This window comes from Sinohyriopsis cumingii, chromosome 15 (genome assembly GCF_028554795.1).
Source record: "Sinohyriopsis cumingii isolate HCF-2022 chromosome 15, ASM2855479v2, whole genome shotgun sequence".
NCBI lineage: Eukaryota > Metazoa > Mollusca > Bivalvia > Unionida > Unionidae > Sinohyriopsis > Sinohyriopsis cumingii.
The window spans coordinates 2,540,173-2,554,407 of NC_142975.1; the positions used below are offsets into that span (position 1 = coordinate 2,540,173).

Consider the following 14,235-nt stretch of genomic DNA (forward strand, 5'->3'; position numbering starts at 1 on the left):
AGGTCCATTCTACACTGGAGTGTTGGTATGGTTATTAAATTTTAACATCAGTACACAAACACTCACACACACACACACACAAATACATGCACACACAAACACACACACACAAACACACACACACACACATAGTAATGGTCTACATGCAAATGTTACAGGCTTTAAAGAAAATGCTATTATTTATCTTTGATAGGACAAATTTTATACTAAGATTTACACAAAAAAAACATTTTGGAATAAGCAAGATCTTTTGTTATGTTTCAGAATTTGAAAATAAAGAAAACTTTGATAAATTTTCTTCTTTTTTTCTTCTGCATTTGGTTTGATGATGAATACAAAATATAGGAGACACTCTTTATGAACAAATTTATCATACTTTCTTCAAGTTTGAGTTTTTAAAATCATCATGCTCATGTATTAATTTCAATGAATATTCTGGATATTAATTTAATATTGTATAGTCTTTATAGATATTAGTTTTGTCATATATTTAAAATTAAATAGAAAGATTGGATTACAAAAGAAAGAACTGAAAAATCAGAGTCCAAGCCATTTTTAGAACATCACAAAATTAAAAAGATAAGAATGCGTACATGATTGACACTGGTCATCATCCAAACTCATTTTTTATAAAAACACATGTGACCAAGATGCAAAATCTATGCCCCATTATTTACCTGAGTTGAGCTATTGTCTCACCCCAAGCCCAGTGACAGTTGCACTGATCTGAATATCCATTAACCAAGCTTTCCGATTGTCTACCCATCATATAAGCTTCATTCTGATTGGCTGAGCACAGCCTGAGTTCACTCAAAGCTTAATCCATTGTTGAGGCTTGATTATTGAATGGTGTCACAAAATCATCTGTAGCATAAAAGTTGGTAAATAGATTTCAGACATGGAAAGGGTATATAAAGGCTTGTGTTAGCATGGAAATTAATCACTAGATTAAATCACCTAAGATTCAGGGAGTTCTCCAGGGATTTATCTTAAACTAATTGTGTTTACACATATTTGAAATTCTGTTAGTCATATGTGATATGACATAGTGTTACAGCCATTTAATAGTGTCATTTGTGCTATTAGTTTTGCTATCAGTTCATTTTGAACATTTTCAACATGTTTCCTGATATTAGTTTTCTCAGTGAAGCCGCTCTCCAGGCAGAGAATTATGGTCATATTTACTCATCGGACAAAGAATTGTGTCACAGGTCAAAGTATATAGAGAACCTGACTCAAGGACTTATTGCTTCACATAAACTTGGAAAAAAGTCGTATCAGTACCAGAAGAGGCATTCTTTAGGGATACTTCATCAGGTAATAATTTACATATCATAATATTAAATTTAATTAATTTTTAATTGACATTAGTTTACATCTTGTATTAACTAATCAGAGGGTGTACTTTTTATATTCATTTAAAATGGTGATTTTTAAAAAAATTATTAATCATCCTTAGGGATATGGGTTGTTCCATCCCTAGTTTCATAGAAACATTTTGTATTCTAATTGTTAACAGACTTGATATGTGTAATTTTACATTTTTTAATTGTTGAATGACTTCATTTATTTTGCATCAAAGATGGTTTAATCCTTACTGCTTCTTTCCAAGTTGCTGGGTATGTGGACAACAGAGATCTGAATAATTTTACCAAAGTCCTGTTCACATTCCTTGTTGTTTCACCCTCAAATTATGTCATGGATCTATTTGCAGGTTAAACTTGCTGCAAATTAAATTTTAATAAGATCACTGTGTTTCTTGTTAAGCTGCATAGAAAATGTTAGAAAATATAGCACCTGAAGAAAACAGTTTTCTACAACTTTGGAACAAATATAAAATGTCATTATCGCTGAAATTTTTCAGGAATGTTGTTTTGAATGCCTCCACTTTTGCCTCCATCTATATAAAAAAAAACATTTTACTTGAAATAATCTAATAGATATTAAAAAATGATAGACAAAAACAATATTGAATAAATCAGTTGACTCCAATTGAGTTCCTATAAATAGTGTCTGAGGAACAGAGGTGTTAGGTGTGAAATGGTGAATAATGGAGCATATGGATGCATCACACTGAATGAATGATAATAATAATAATAATAATAATAATGATAATAAATATAATAATAATAATAATAAAAATTATAATAATGATAATAATAATATGATTATGGTTATTTTTATTATTATTATTATTATTATTTTAGTGACATTATCAAAAGGCTGATCTTAGGTGAGAGAGACAAAATAGCATTTCTTTTTATTTTATAATTAATGTAAAGGGTGAGGTTTGATAGGGTGGTGCAGTCCTGTAATAAAATGCACTTTAATTTTATTATTAATCAATGGAATTACATGATATAGAAATGTTTACTGAAATGTACAAGTATATCGAAGTTGTTTATACTTATGTCTTAGTCCTTGGATGAGATAGGCACAGATTCATTCAGCAGTCAGCTTTTGGCATCAAACAGTGTCAACAGCATCATTAACCATGTTCAGGAGGAGGAGGAGAAAGATGAATTTGGGAGAGTTGCAGGATGGGCAGTCAACTTTGATAAACTTCTTCTGGATATCAGTGGATTATATGTATTCACAGTAAGTAATGAAAATTAAATCTACAAATATGTTTTTTTGGCTGTCAGTCATAAGTAGGGTTGAAATGATACCATAACTGATACACAACCTGCAATATGATACATTATCAATACACATATGAACTTGATAAACATTTCATCAGTCATTGGTAGGTTGGTCAGTCATTGGTGAGGTGGTGAACGTTTTATTTGTGTCGACCTCTTGGTTGTATTTATTTCCAGTATGCAGGTTAGACAGACAGACATAGTATTTTTATATGCCATTCTCATCCCTGCCATGAGTTCCCCCAAAAATACTTGCAGACAGACCACCAGTTACTTGTCAGTGATTTTAATTCAGCCCTATACATTACATTTGATCAGATACAGGACTCATTTTTGAACACAATCATCTCTTCTTCTCTGCGTGAATGCTTTAAAACTTGTGTCATCACTATCTTTTGGAAGGCATTAAAGTGTTATCTTCAAAACAGAAACAAATTGTGCAATTTCCTCCTGGTAGGAAAATCTTATATACAACAGGCCTGAGTGTGAAAGGTAAGATGACTTACAACCAAATCCATCATATTGTACTTATAGCATAGGCAAAACAACTGCTGTGGCCCCATGCATTTCAACAGTGAAAAAAAACATTACTGACAACACCTTCTCCATTTCTACAAATTAAGACATGAAAACAAAGAGTCTGGTGTGCAAAATGTGCACTGCATCTGACTAGAACTAATGTGGATTGGAATCTGCTCTCTGACAGATTCTGTACTATTGTTTGATAACCCACCATTATGTTCAGTTACTTACATATACGTTATGTACAGAAAAGGAGACATTCCTAATTTATTTCCGTGTTTAATTTAAGAGCTATACAGAACATTCAATGGTTGCTTTTGCATGAAGCTAATGAATCTTATTTGATTGGGTTTTTATGCAATGCTTCCACATAGTGACAAAGCTACAGTCATTGTTTTATTCTGGACAACAACCACCAATCAGGACTGAATGTTACATTTCATTGCATGACAAACCAGAAGTGTACCTTTCAACTACAATTGGAGTAGACATTAGAGCAATAGATAAGTAGCAATGAATAGGCATTTAATGTATGTATGTATGTATGTATATATATATATATATATATATATATATATATATATATATATATATATATATATATATATATATATATATATATATAATCTTGACAAAAGTAATTGGTTCCTACCAAGGTTAATTATGCAAGGCTGGTTCAGCAGACATGCCACAATGTTGGTATCATCTATCAGCCAGAGACAGGAGGGGGGGTGCTGCAAAGTTTAACATTATAGATCATCGGTGCCCCAACCACCACCTACAGTTTTGTAACATTTTGGCCCAACTCACTACATTTAAATATATATATTGACTGATTTGAAACATTGATTGCAAGGTTGTATGTATCTTCACTAGCTAATGTTCTGATATGATATTCCTATCTACACCTTGATGTATCAAGCAGATGTTCCTGTGTTTCGGGACTGTAAATTTCATTACATCCAATCAAAATTAAGTTGTTTAAATTTGAACACTGTTCCTGCATGATCAAGAGCTGCACACAGATTGGATGGACTGACCAATAAGAAATTATCCACTGCCGATTCATGTTTGCATAAATACCTTTCACTCATTAGGCACCTGTGAAAATCATATTTTCGATGTTAAACTTATAAGGTATCCTTTGAAGCTTAATTGCCTCAGCCATTTTCAGTACATGTAAAATGCACCATGCTGTTGGTTAGCTGTCATTACATACCAAAAGGTCAACTCATGAAATCCAATACATGTCACAAGGGCAAAGTACCAATATATCTTTGATCTGCCACGGTGTAGATAGGGTTATCAATCGAAACCTTGGCTGGTGAAGATGGGTTGTAAGAATATCGGTTTTCCACTGCTTCAGTTAAGTAATTTTGTTCATTACAGGAGTTCTTGAAAAAGGAATTCAGTGAGGAGAACATCATCTTCTGGACGACAGTGGAAAAATATAAACAGATCACCAGTCAAGAGATGGTAGAGTAGAACGTTTCCTAACTAAACCTAGTTTTTGTCTTGTTTACTTTGCAAGACCTACCAGCTCTCTATAACCAGCAAATATTATGCCCAGTGGTTACATGAATGCTAGATCTGGACTGTCATATGCCTAATGCTAGATCTGGCTGTCATATGCCTAATGCTAGATCTGGACTGTCATATGCTTAATGTTAGATCTGGGCTGTCATATGCCTAATGCTAGATCTGGGCTGTCATATGCCTAATGCAGGTTGCTGATATTAAGCAAAAATTCATAATGTAAACTATAACATGCCTTTTGATTGGTTGAATGTAAAATCCATTGCATATAGTCAGGAATTTTGACGCCATTTTATTGTTATTGGTCTTGATTGATGCTATGATATGCTGACTCTGGTAGTCACATTTTTCGCTTTTTTCGATTGCCAGCTGGCAAAATTTGCTTTGTTTACTTAAACAAAAAGATGCTGTCCTTAAAAGATAAAATTGTTCATGTGAGATAAAGACAAAAATTTGTCTCATTCCTGAACTCACTGTTTACAGCTCACTCTCATTATAATGCTCTTCATCATACCGCAATTCCAGATACCAATATGTAATTGATTACATGTCATGTCAGATTGTAAAAAACAACAAAGATCCTGATCTACCAAAGCATAATGTGCCTGCAGACCAGGGTCTACATTGTTTGTTGTGTTGATTACCATTTACAAATTAAACAGACCCAGATCTGCTGTCACATAATGTGCCTGCAGACCAGGGTCTACATTGTTTGTTGTGTTGATTACCATTTACAAACTAAACAGACCCAGATCTGCTGTCACATAATGTGCCTGCAGACCAGGGTCTACATTGTTTGTTGTGTTGATTACCATTTACAAACTAAACAGACCCAGATCTGCTGTCACATAATGTGCCTGCAGACCAGGGTCTACATCGCTTGTTGTGTTGATTACCATTTACAAACTATACAGACCAAGATCTGCAGCATATTATGTGACAGCAGATCTGGGTCTGTGAAGTTTGCAGTTGACTTGACTTATAAATGGGTATATACAGTATAAGACTGCTATGGACCCAGATTATACAAATTTAATATCCATTGACTGACAAATGTATTTTAAAAGCATTGTACTTGAATTGATTATAATGCAATACCTGGCAATATGGGATAAAAGAAAACATCATGATGCTTACTAAGTATATGTTTATTTTCTTTTTTTAAAATCCAACAAAAATATATGCACAAGTAAAATGTGGTTAAAAATATATCAGTTAATACTATGTTAATACATTTTCCCTCCAATATATATATATATATATATATATATATATATATATATATATATATATATATATATATATATATATAATGTCATCAAATTATTTATCATTCTTTCTAATAAAGAAAAGTAGTATGAATTAAAATCAAAGTGCATGGTAGTTTGTTAAATCTGTTGATTATGTTTAAAAGTTACATATGAAAATAAATTACATAACCTGAAATTAGTACTACCCCACCCCCATATATATAAAGCTGTCTGTCTTGCTATTAAAAAAAATACTACTAAATAAAATGAAAGTGCCAGGGTAGTTTATTAAGTTAGTCTGATTGTTTATAAGTTACACCTGATAATATATTTTTAGTTAAACTTTTTTGTTACCTTTCAATTATTTGATCTAGTGCATCAGTTTTGTATGAATTGTACCATATAAAATAATATTTATTCAAGTTTTCTTTTATATCTCTTCCAGAGAAATGTGCAGGCAAAAGAAATCTTCAATAAACATCTATCTGTACGTGCCTCAGAGCCTGTGAATATTGATAGTGTTGCTAGGCAACAAGCAGACTCTCAGTTGGATGTCCCAACTCCTCAAATATTTGATGTGGCCCAGCATCAGGTAAGAATGATCACTTTTGCAGAAAAAGGTAAATTTATGGATGATCTATTATTTTCCATTAATTTAATGAAACATGTAGTTGTAATTTTCATTGCTTTTAGGTTAACTACAGTCCATTCTAGCCAGCATGTTTTGTATCAGGAAAAATTACATTGATATAGATATATGAGAGAGAGAGAGAGATAAATGTATATGTGTGTGTGATGACCTAATGTGGTGCAAGTTAATTATATGAGGTGTTATACCATTTTAGATGCTAAGTGTCATAGTTCTGTATTGCAGATCTACCGACTAATGAAGCAGGACAGCTATGCCAGATTCATCAAGTCCGATCTCTATAAGACCTGTCTGCTTAGGGAGGTGGAGGGAAAACCACTGGATATTTCACAAGAAGAAAATAAAAATGGAAAAGAAACTGATGAGAAAGAAAAAGACTCGAAGAAGAAGGTAGACACTGATTTATATTCTTAGAAATCAGAAAAGATGCTGATGCAAAATAATAACAAAATTATCATATTTTATAGCAGTTTAATAAGTGTTCAGACATAAAAAAAAGGTTTCTTAGATGCATATCAATTTTAGGACATGGAAAAAAATTACTTTTAAATGTCTGAAGATTTACAGCCATTACAATTTTTTTTTAAAGTATCGACCTTGGTCTGCAGGTAATCTGACCCCCACCCTTATTCCAGGCATTTATTTGTAATAAATTATTCAGCTTATATGCGAGTATAAACAATAAGTAACATTGGCATATCTACCCGGCTACAAGCAAAGAACACTAATAACTTTGAGATCTGAAGTTTTACAGTTCGCCCAAATTTGTGCATACCAATAATGGATAATATCCCTGTTTAAGAATTTGCTAAGTTGCACAATTTAGTTTCTTCATGTCTGTATTTGTGTGTTTATCAATAGGTATGTCCAAGCTGTACATTTTGTATAATACACCAAGACCCACTTGCCATTATTTATCAAACTTAGTTTTAAAACTACCACATTGAAGACACAGTGACACAGTATGTAATGCTCATAAAATATGAAATTATGGAAGGTTGCTAAGCATGCACCCTATTTTTCTTTTCTGCCAATAAAAGAAGAGTTTTAGCTCCTGCTATCAACAATTGCAAAGTTTCCTGAATCTTTTTGAAAGAGTTCAGATTCAGTCTATAAATGGCTGAACTTTTTATGACTTGCCACATGGTGAGTTTGGGACTAGGTTATATTTTTCTGTTCATCTTACATTTGGTACCATGTCTTCATTTAGCATTCTCTTTCAGGGAGAGGAAAATGAGGATAAAGGAAAGAGGAGGAGGTCACTACTACCTTGGAGACAGAGTATGTAATGCTAATAAAATACTACATTATGAAAGGTTTCTAATACAACAAAGTTTGCAAATTAAACTGTCAACACAAATTGGTTATAAGAAAATGCCAATACACATCACATTTGGACAGAATATATTCTGGCTGCTGATGTGCTAAACAGTATATATGATTTATTAGATTGTTGTTGTGCTTAAAATGTGGACGTTTTGTAGGAGAACTAAAATATTTTATTAATCCTTCCTTTAATGGTGATAATAAATAATCATATTATTGCAATGAATGCTTGGTAAATGCATAAATACAAGTTCAATCATGCCTGAGTAGAACACATTATTTTACAGAGGCCAGTCAGAGCAGTATGAAGTCTGATACTGAGGCTAAAAAAGAGAAGAAGAACAAAGAAAGAGAGGTAAATAACAACACCACGAGGTCCTCCTCCACCACCTTAACTTTGCCCACTAATCTAACCCTTAACTCAAGTGTAGGCAGTAGCCACAGCACTTCAAGGAAGAAAGCTCAGCCCTCAAAAAGACATCAATGTGTTGCTATATGTTAGATACATTTGCTGGTAAATGTTGACTTCAAAACAGAGCCATTGCTGGCAAAAAGTGTTGTTTTATTATATAATCAGAACTTTAAAGATGATCTGATGCAATATTCATCATCAATTGGATGATCATTATACAAATTAAAATGGTAGATTAATTTTGTTTGTGTGTGCGTACATACTTTGCCATATTTGCCAGCTTTGCATGAAAAGATGTTAGATATGCAAAAAAGAAAAGCCCCAGAGTCTCTGTTTATCCCCAGGAAAACCAATTCAGGGTCACAACTTTCTAATAAATATTGATTTTGTGGTGGTTTTAATGCCATTTTTTGATACATTGTTGTTATACATGGTGGCTAGTATTATGGTTGAAGAATTTGGGACAGTGTCCAGTAAGAACCACGGACACTTGGGAACCTATTGGAAAGACACAGACACAAACACACGTTGAAGAAAAATACTAAAATTTCATTGATAAGATTTTACAAGAATGTATGAGTGATAATCAGATGGTAATAAATACCAATACCTAAATGTGATTATCAAATACCAATACTTAAATGTGATTATCAACACTAAGATCTTTAATCCTTTATAAATACCAATACTTAAATGTGATTATCAACACTAAGATCTTTAATCCTTTATAAATACCAATACTTAAATGTGATTATCAACACTAAGATCTTTAATCCTTTTTCCAGCCACGGAACCCATCGAAAGATACCCAGATGTTCGGATCTAAGGAGGTTATTGTCAAGAAACGAGTCCTGTTCTGGATAGACCTGCCCAACAAGAAATCAATAGATGTCAAGGTCAAGCCTACTAGAGTGATCCGAGTAGTCCTCAAACCAATTCTGCACAAATATGGATTTAAGATGGATAGTATTGAAATTTACTTGGTAAGAGCATTTCCTTTTTGCATTTAGCATTGCCACAACCCCTAATGATAATTGAAGAACTTTAGATGCAGTTGACTTTGTATGTTGTCTCATTCATGGTACATGGCACATAACTTTCGAAATGTGGCTAAAAATGAACATTCTAGCTTCTTTTACATTTGAGTTTTAGATTTAAGAGAGTAAATATAAAATTACAAAATGTAATACATCCTTTCATAATCAATGTAAAATGAATTCACATTAAATGTTTGTTTGAATTCAGTCTGACAGCCTTTTGGATTGTGAGCTTACTGATTGGGAGAAATCAGTTACTTAAAATAGAAAATGTTTGCCTTATTCATTGTGATTTCCAAATGAACAAGTTTCCTACCATGAGAATAGATTAAATTAATAATTACTATAATTAATACATATTATATATACCATTTAATTTGATGAGGCATACATCTTTGAAGTGGACAAACTGTCTTTCTTTTTTTTGCAAGGAGAAATTGGTATTTGCATGTTATAATTTTTTTAATTTTTTGTTTATCGTCATATTGTAATACATATCATCACATTGAAATATATACTATCATATTGAAATACATAACAATTTTGTGGTTGTGAACACCATTAATGTGCAAAGATGTACCATATATTCTGTAATTAATGCCCCTTTGTGTTACGTATTCCAAATGGGTGGGGTGGGGTGAATATTGTAATTAAGTTTTCCACGTTTGTGGGACTTCAGTCATCATCATCAAAATAATCATTGCAAATACCCAAGTGATAGAACTGCTTTGGATCGGCATTAGTAATTTTTCAAATTTGACAGCTTTTTTTGTGATTAACATGGAAATATTTTCTATATCTTTCAGTCTGATCCTACAGCTTTTCTAGATTTAGAAGGTCTGGTGTCTTCACTGGACAACCAGCGAGTTGTAGTTGTGTCCAGAAATGATTGTCAAGGTAAGTTACATTTGACAAGCAATTGATGATTTGCTGTAAACTGGAATTTTTAGTAATGGACAGATAGTCATTTATTGAGTTTGTAAAACACTGCTTACCTTTAGCTTAAATATTTTAATTGGTCTAGATCTATAATCATTAACTTGCCACAATAAAGTGCTGAAGTGTATGTCTGCAAAAAAATACCAACTGTATGGTAAGTGTACCTGATATAATAGCAAATTATTGTTTACACCTTGAGATTGGAAACGTGACCTGATGAAAGACCGTTGAGTGTATATGGAATGGTAAATACCACACAAGACAATATGTACCCTACAACCAGGTAATTTGATGTAAAAAGGATGGATTTGACAAACTGTTACCAAATTTTTAAATAATTGCTTCAGAGGTTAATTAGATCAGCATGAATGAGCTTTAAGTATTAAAGGATTCTAGTGAATTACAAATCGCATTGCTTGAATCAGATCACAACAGTGAATGCTATCAACTGGTCTTGTTTGGATAATGTACATTGAATTTATTATGATGTTTGTAATATATTATTTATCATTCGATAATAGTAGTAATATTAATCAACATGTATCATATTAAAATGTTGATTTTAATTTTTATATTTTTGTACTTTTTCTTGATAGTGAGGCAGTGTAGCCTATTTATAAATCTGCCTGGATCTTACATTTTATTTTCTACTTGTCCTTACAGGAAACCAAAGGCGTAGATCATCTCTCTTTGTGTTTATTGAAAAAAGAGTCCACCGCAATTGTAGCAAAGAATCAAATGTAGGCAAAGATGCTACCAAAGGCCACATTTGCATCGCAGAAGAGCGAGGTCAGAAGACACCCAAATAATGGTAAGATGCTAGTCTTTATTGGGGCCTTACATTATGATACAGGGGCCAACTGTCTGTCAATCCAACATTTTGTCGTAGTCACAGTTGCTCTTGAGTCGTTCAGTATAAATGATGGCATTCCGTAGGCGAATTTCTAATTACAGGTAGATTTGCCATTTAAAGATTTATTTTTAATCCAGCTGTGTTTGAGTGAATGACCTTCTTTTACTAAATCTCTATTACAGCCATTTCTTGTAACCACGATAGCTTAGGAACCATTCAAAACATTCTGATACATACGTTGTCTCATTTATTTGTTTTGTCAACTCTGTTTTAGATATGTAAATTAATACATTGAAATGATGCTTGTGATGAACATAGCTCCACAAGTGATGAAGTGATTTCATAACAACATCGTCTCCCATCTTTTTTGGGTTTAGTTAAGGTGACAGTTATTACCTTTTTAAATGTTTTGTTTCAGTATAATGGTCACTACGACTGTCATTCTTTCTTGTTTACTTTCTTAATTGACAAGTGGCCATGCATTTGTGTAGTACATTCAAAGGGGTTCATGGTTTAATCCCTTAATTTTTCTGTTGTTAGAATAGGTAGACATCATATGTTAAGTTGATTTTTTTTCTGCATGTTACCTGCTATTGGCTAGGGGTAGCATTGTTTGGAATTGTTGACTTACCAGAGTACCATTTCTTGTTACCTGCTATTGGCTAGGGGTAGCATTGTTTGGAATTGTTGATTTACCAGAGTACCATTTCTTGTTACCTGCTGTTGGCTAGGGGTAGCATTGTTGTTTGGAATTGTTGATTTACCAGAGTACCATTTCTTGTTACCTGCTGTTGGCTAGGGGTAGCATTGTTGTTTGGAATTGTTGATTTACCAGAGTACCATTTCTTGTTAACCTGCTATTGGCTAGGGTTAGCATTGTTTGGAATTGTTGACTTACCAGAGTACCATTTCTTGTTACCTGCTATTGGCTAGGGGTAGCATTGTTTGGAATTGTTGATTTACCAGAGTACCATTTCTTGTTACCTGCTATTGGCTAGGGTTAGCATTGTTTGGAATTGTTGATTTACCAGAGTACCATTTCTTGTTACCTGCTATTGGCTAGGGTTAGCATTGTTTGGAATTGTTGATTTACCAGAGTACCATTTCTTGTTACCTGCTATTGGCTAGGGTTAGCATTGTTTGGAATTGTTGATTTACCAGAGTACCATTTCTTGTTACCTGCTATTGGCTAGGGGTAGCATTGTTTGGAATTGTTGATTTACCAGAGTACCATTTCTTGTTACCTGCTATTGGCTAGGGGTAGCATTGTTTGGAATTGTTGACTTACCAGAGTACCATTTCTTGTTACCTGCTATTGGCTAGGGGTAGCATTGTTTGGAATTGTTGATTTACCAGAGTACCATTTCTTGTTACCTGCTATTGGCTAGGGGTAGCATTGTTTGGAATTGTTGATTTACCAGAGTACCATTTCTTGTTACCTGCTATTGGCTAGGGGTAGCATTGTTTGGAATTGTTGATTTACCAGAGTACCATTTCTTGTTACCTGCTATTGGCTAGGGGTAGCATTGTTTGGAATTGTTGATTTACCAGAGTACCATTTCTTGTTACCTGCTATTGGCTAGGGTTAGCATTGTTTGGAATTGTTGATTTACCAGAGTACCATTTCTTGTTACCTGCTATTGGCTAGGGTTAGCATTGTTTGGAATTGTTGATTTACCAGAGTACCATTTCTTGTTACCTGCTATTGGCTAGGGGTAGCATTGTTTGGAATTGTTGATTTACCAGAGTACCATTTCTTGTTACCTGCTATTGGCTAGGGGTAGCATTGTTTGGAATTGTTGATTTACCAGAGTACCATTTCTTGTTAACCTGCTGCTAGTAAAAGGGTTTGCCATGCAGACAGTCATTGGCTCACGTGTTCATTCATTGGACTAGAGTTACAAAATGTTTGCTCAATCCTCACTAAGTCACTGCATATTTACAATAGGAATCTTCTCTGCCTTTTGTAACGCATGATAGAAAAAAAACTCTTGTGTAAATAATGATGATTCTGAATTGCCTTCAAGTGCATATCTGTTAAAACGTCAAGACATAGCTGTCAGTAGATAACATGTCATTACTAACAGGAGCATAAGCGCTGGTTTCTGTTTATTGAAACAAAATGATTTCATGCATATTTTCACTATCAAATTACATGAATCACTTTAAAACTTTAAAGTACAGGTACTTCATTATAAAATGGTCATAATTGGTATTTTCAATATACATGTATTGGATTTGTAAGAATCTGTTCTTTGCACATCTAGTCGGATGTTCATTGACCAAAAAACTTTCAGTTGAGGAACTGGCACATTGATCCCCTCCAAATCTCTTTCAGAACATCAAAAAGAGACAAAATATTCTGAATGTGCATGCATTATCATGCCAGAACAGCGCTTATTGATTATTCTGGATCATCAGGCAGTGAATAATGCCTCACCACACAAAATAGTTTTAGAACTTGTATTACAAGGAAACTCAGAAATTTAGTGTTTCTAAATGTTTAATTTATGTAAAATTCTAAATGAAGGTATTTAGCTGTAATATTTATTGTAATATGCATATAGTAAATTTACATGCTGCATTCAGTACCACTCCGGTGGCCTAGTTGTTAGAGCATCCACCTTGGATGTGGGAGGTTGTGGGTTCAATCGCCAGCCAAGTCATACCAAAGACTTTTACAAATGGTACTTACAGCTGCCTCACTTGGTGCTCAGCATTAAGATGTTAGTGTTAGGACTGGTTGGCCTAGTGTCAGGATAATGTGACTTGGTGGGACATCATGCTACATGTCTGCACCATGATGCCCCAGTGCTAGACATCACCATAAACTGCCACACTGCAGACATCATAGCAATATGACTAAAATTTTTTAATTTAGCTACGCTAAAAATCCAAATCACAAACACACACACACTGCTACATTCAGTTACCTTCATACCTGTTATTAATTTTACAAAATAGTGTTAATGAAATTATTAATAATTCATAATTTATTCTCCAGATGATGACTTGTGTCAGCTTCAAAATCTGCATCCTGCAGGTGCCTAGATGACCAGCATGGAGTGT

At 33.5% G+C, this 14,235-nt stretch overlaps 1 protein-coding gene across 1 annotated transcript; it reads left to right on the top strand.

Annotated features, from left to right (window-relative positions):
* The first annotated feature begins 501 nt into the window (after positions 1-501).
* LOC149781123 (regulator of G protein signaling loco-like) lies at positions 502-11,122 on the top strand. Its single transcript, XM_089934676.1, has 10 exons — positions 502-1,317; positions 2,419-2,598; positions 4,554-4,640; positions 6,396-6,542; positions 6,825-6,989; positions 7,823-7,880; positions 8,213-8,280; positions 9,123-9,320; positions 10,181-10,271; positions 10,977-11,122. The coding sequence occupies exons 1-10, from the start codon at positions 1,120-1,122 to the stop codon at positions 11,120-11,122; spliced, it is 1,338 nt and encodes a 445-aa protein (XP_089790802.1). The 5' UTR covers positions 502-1,119.
* Positions 11,123-14,235: the final 3,113 nt, after the last annotated feature.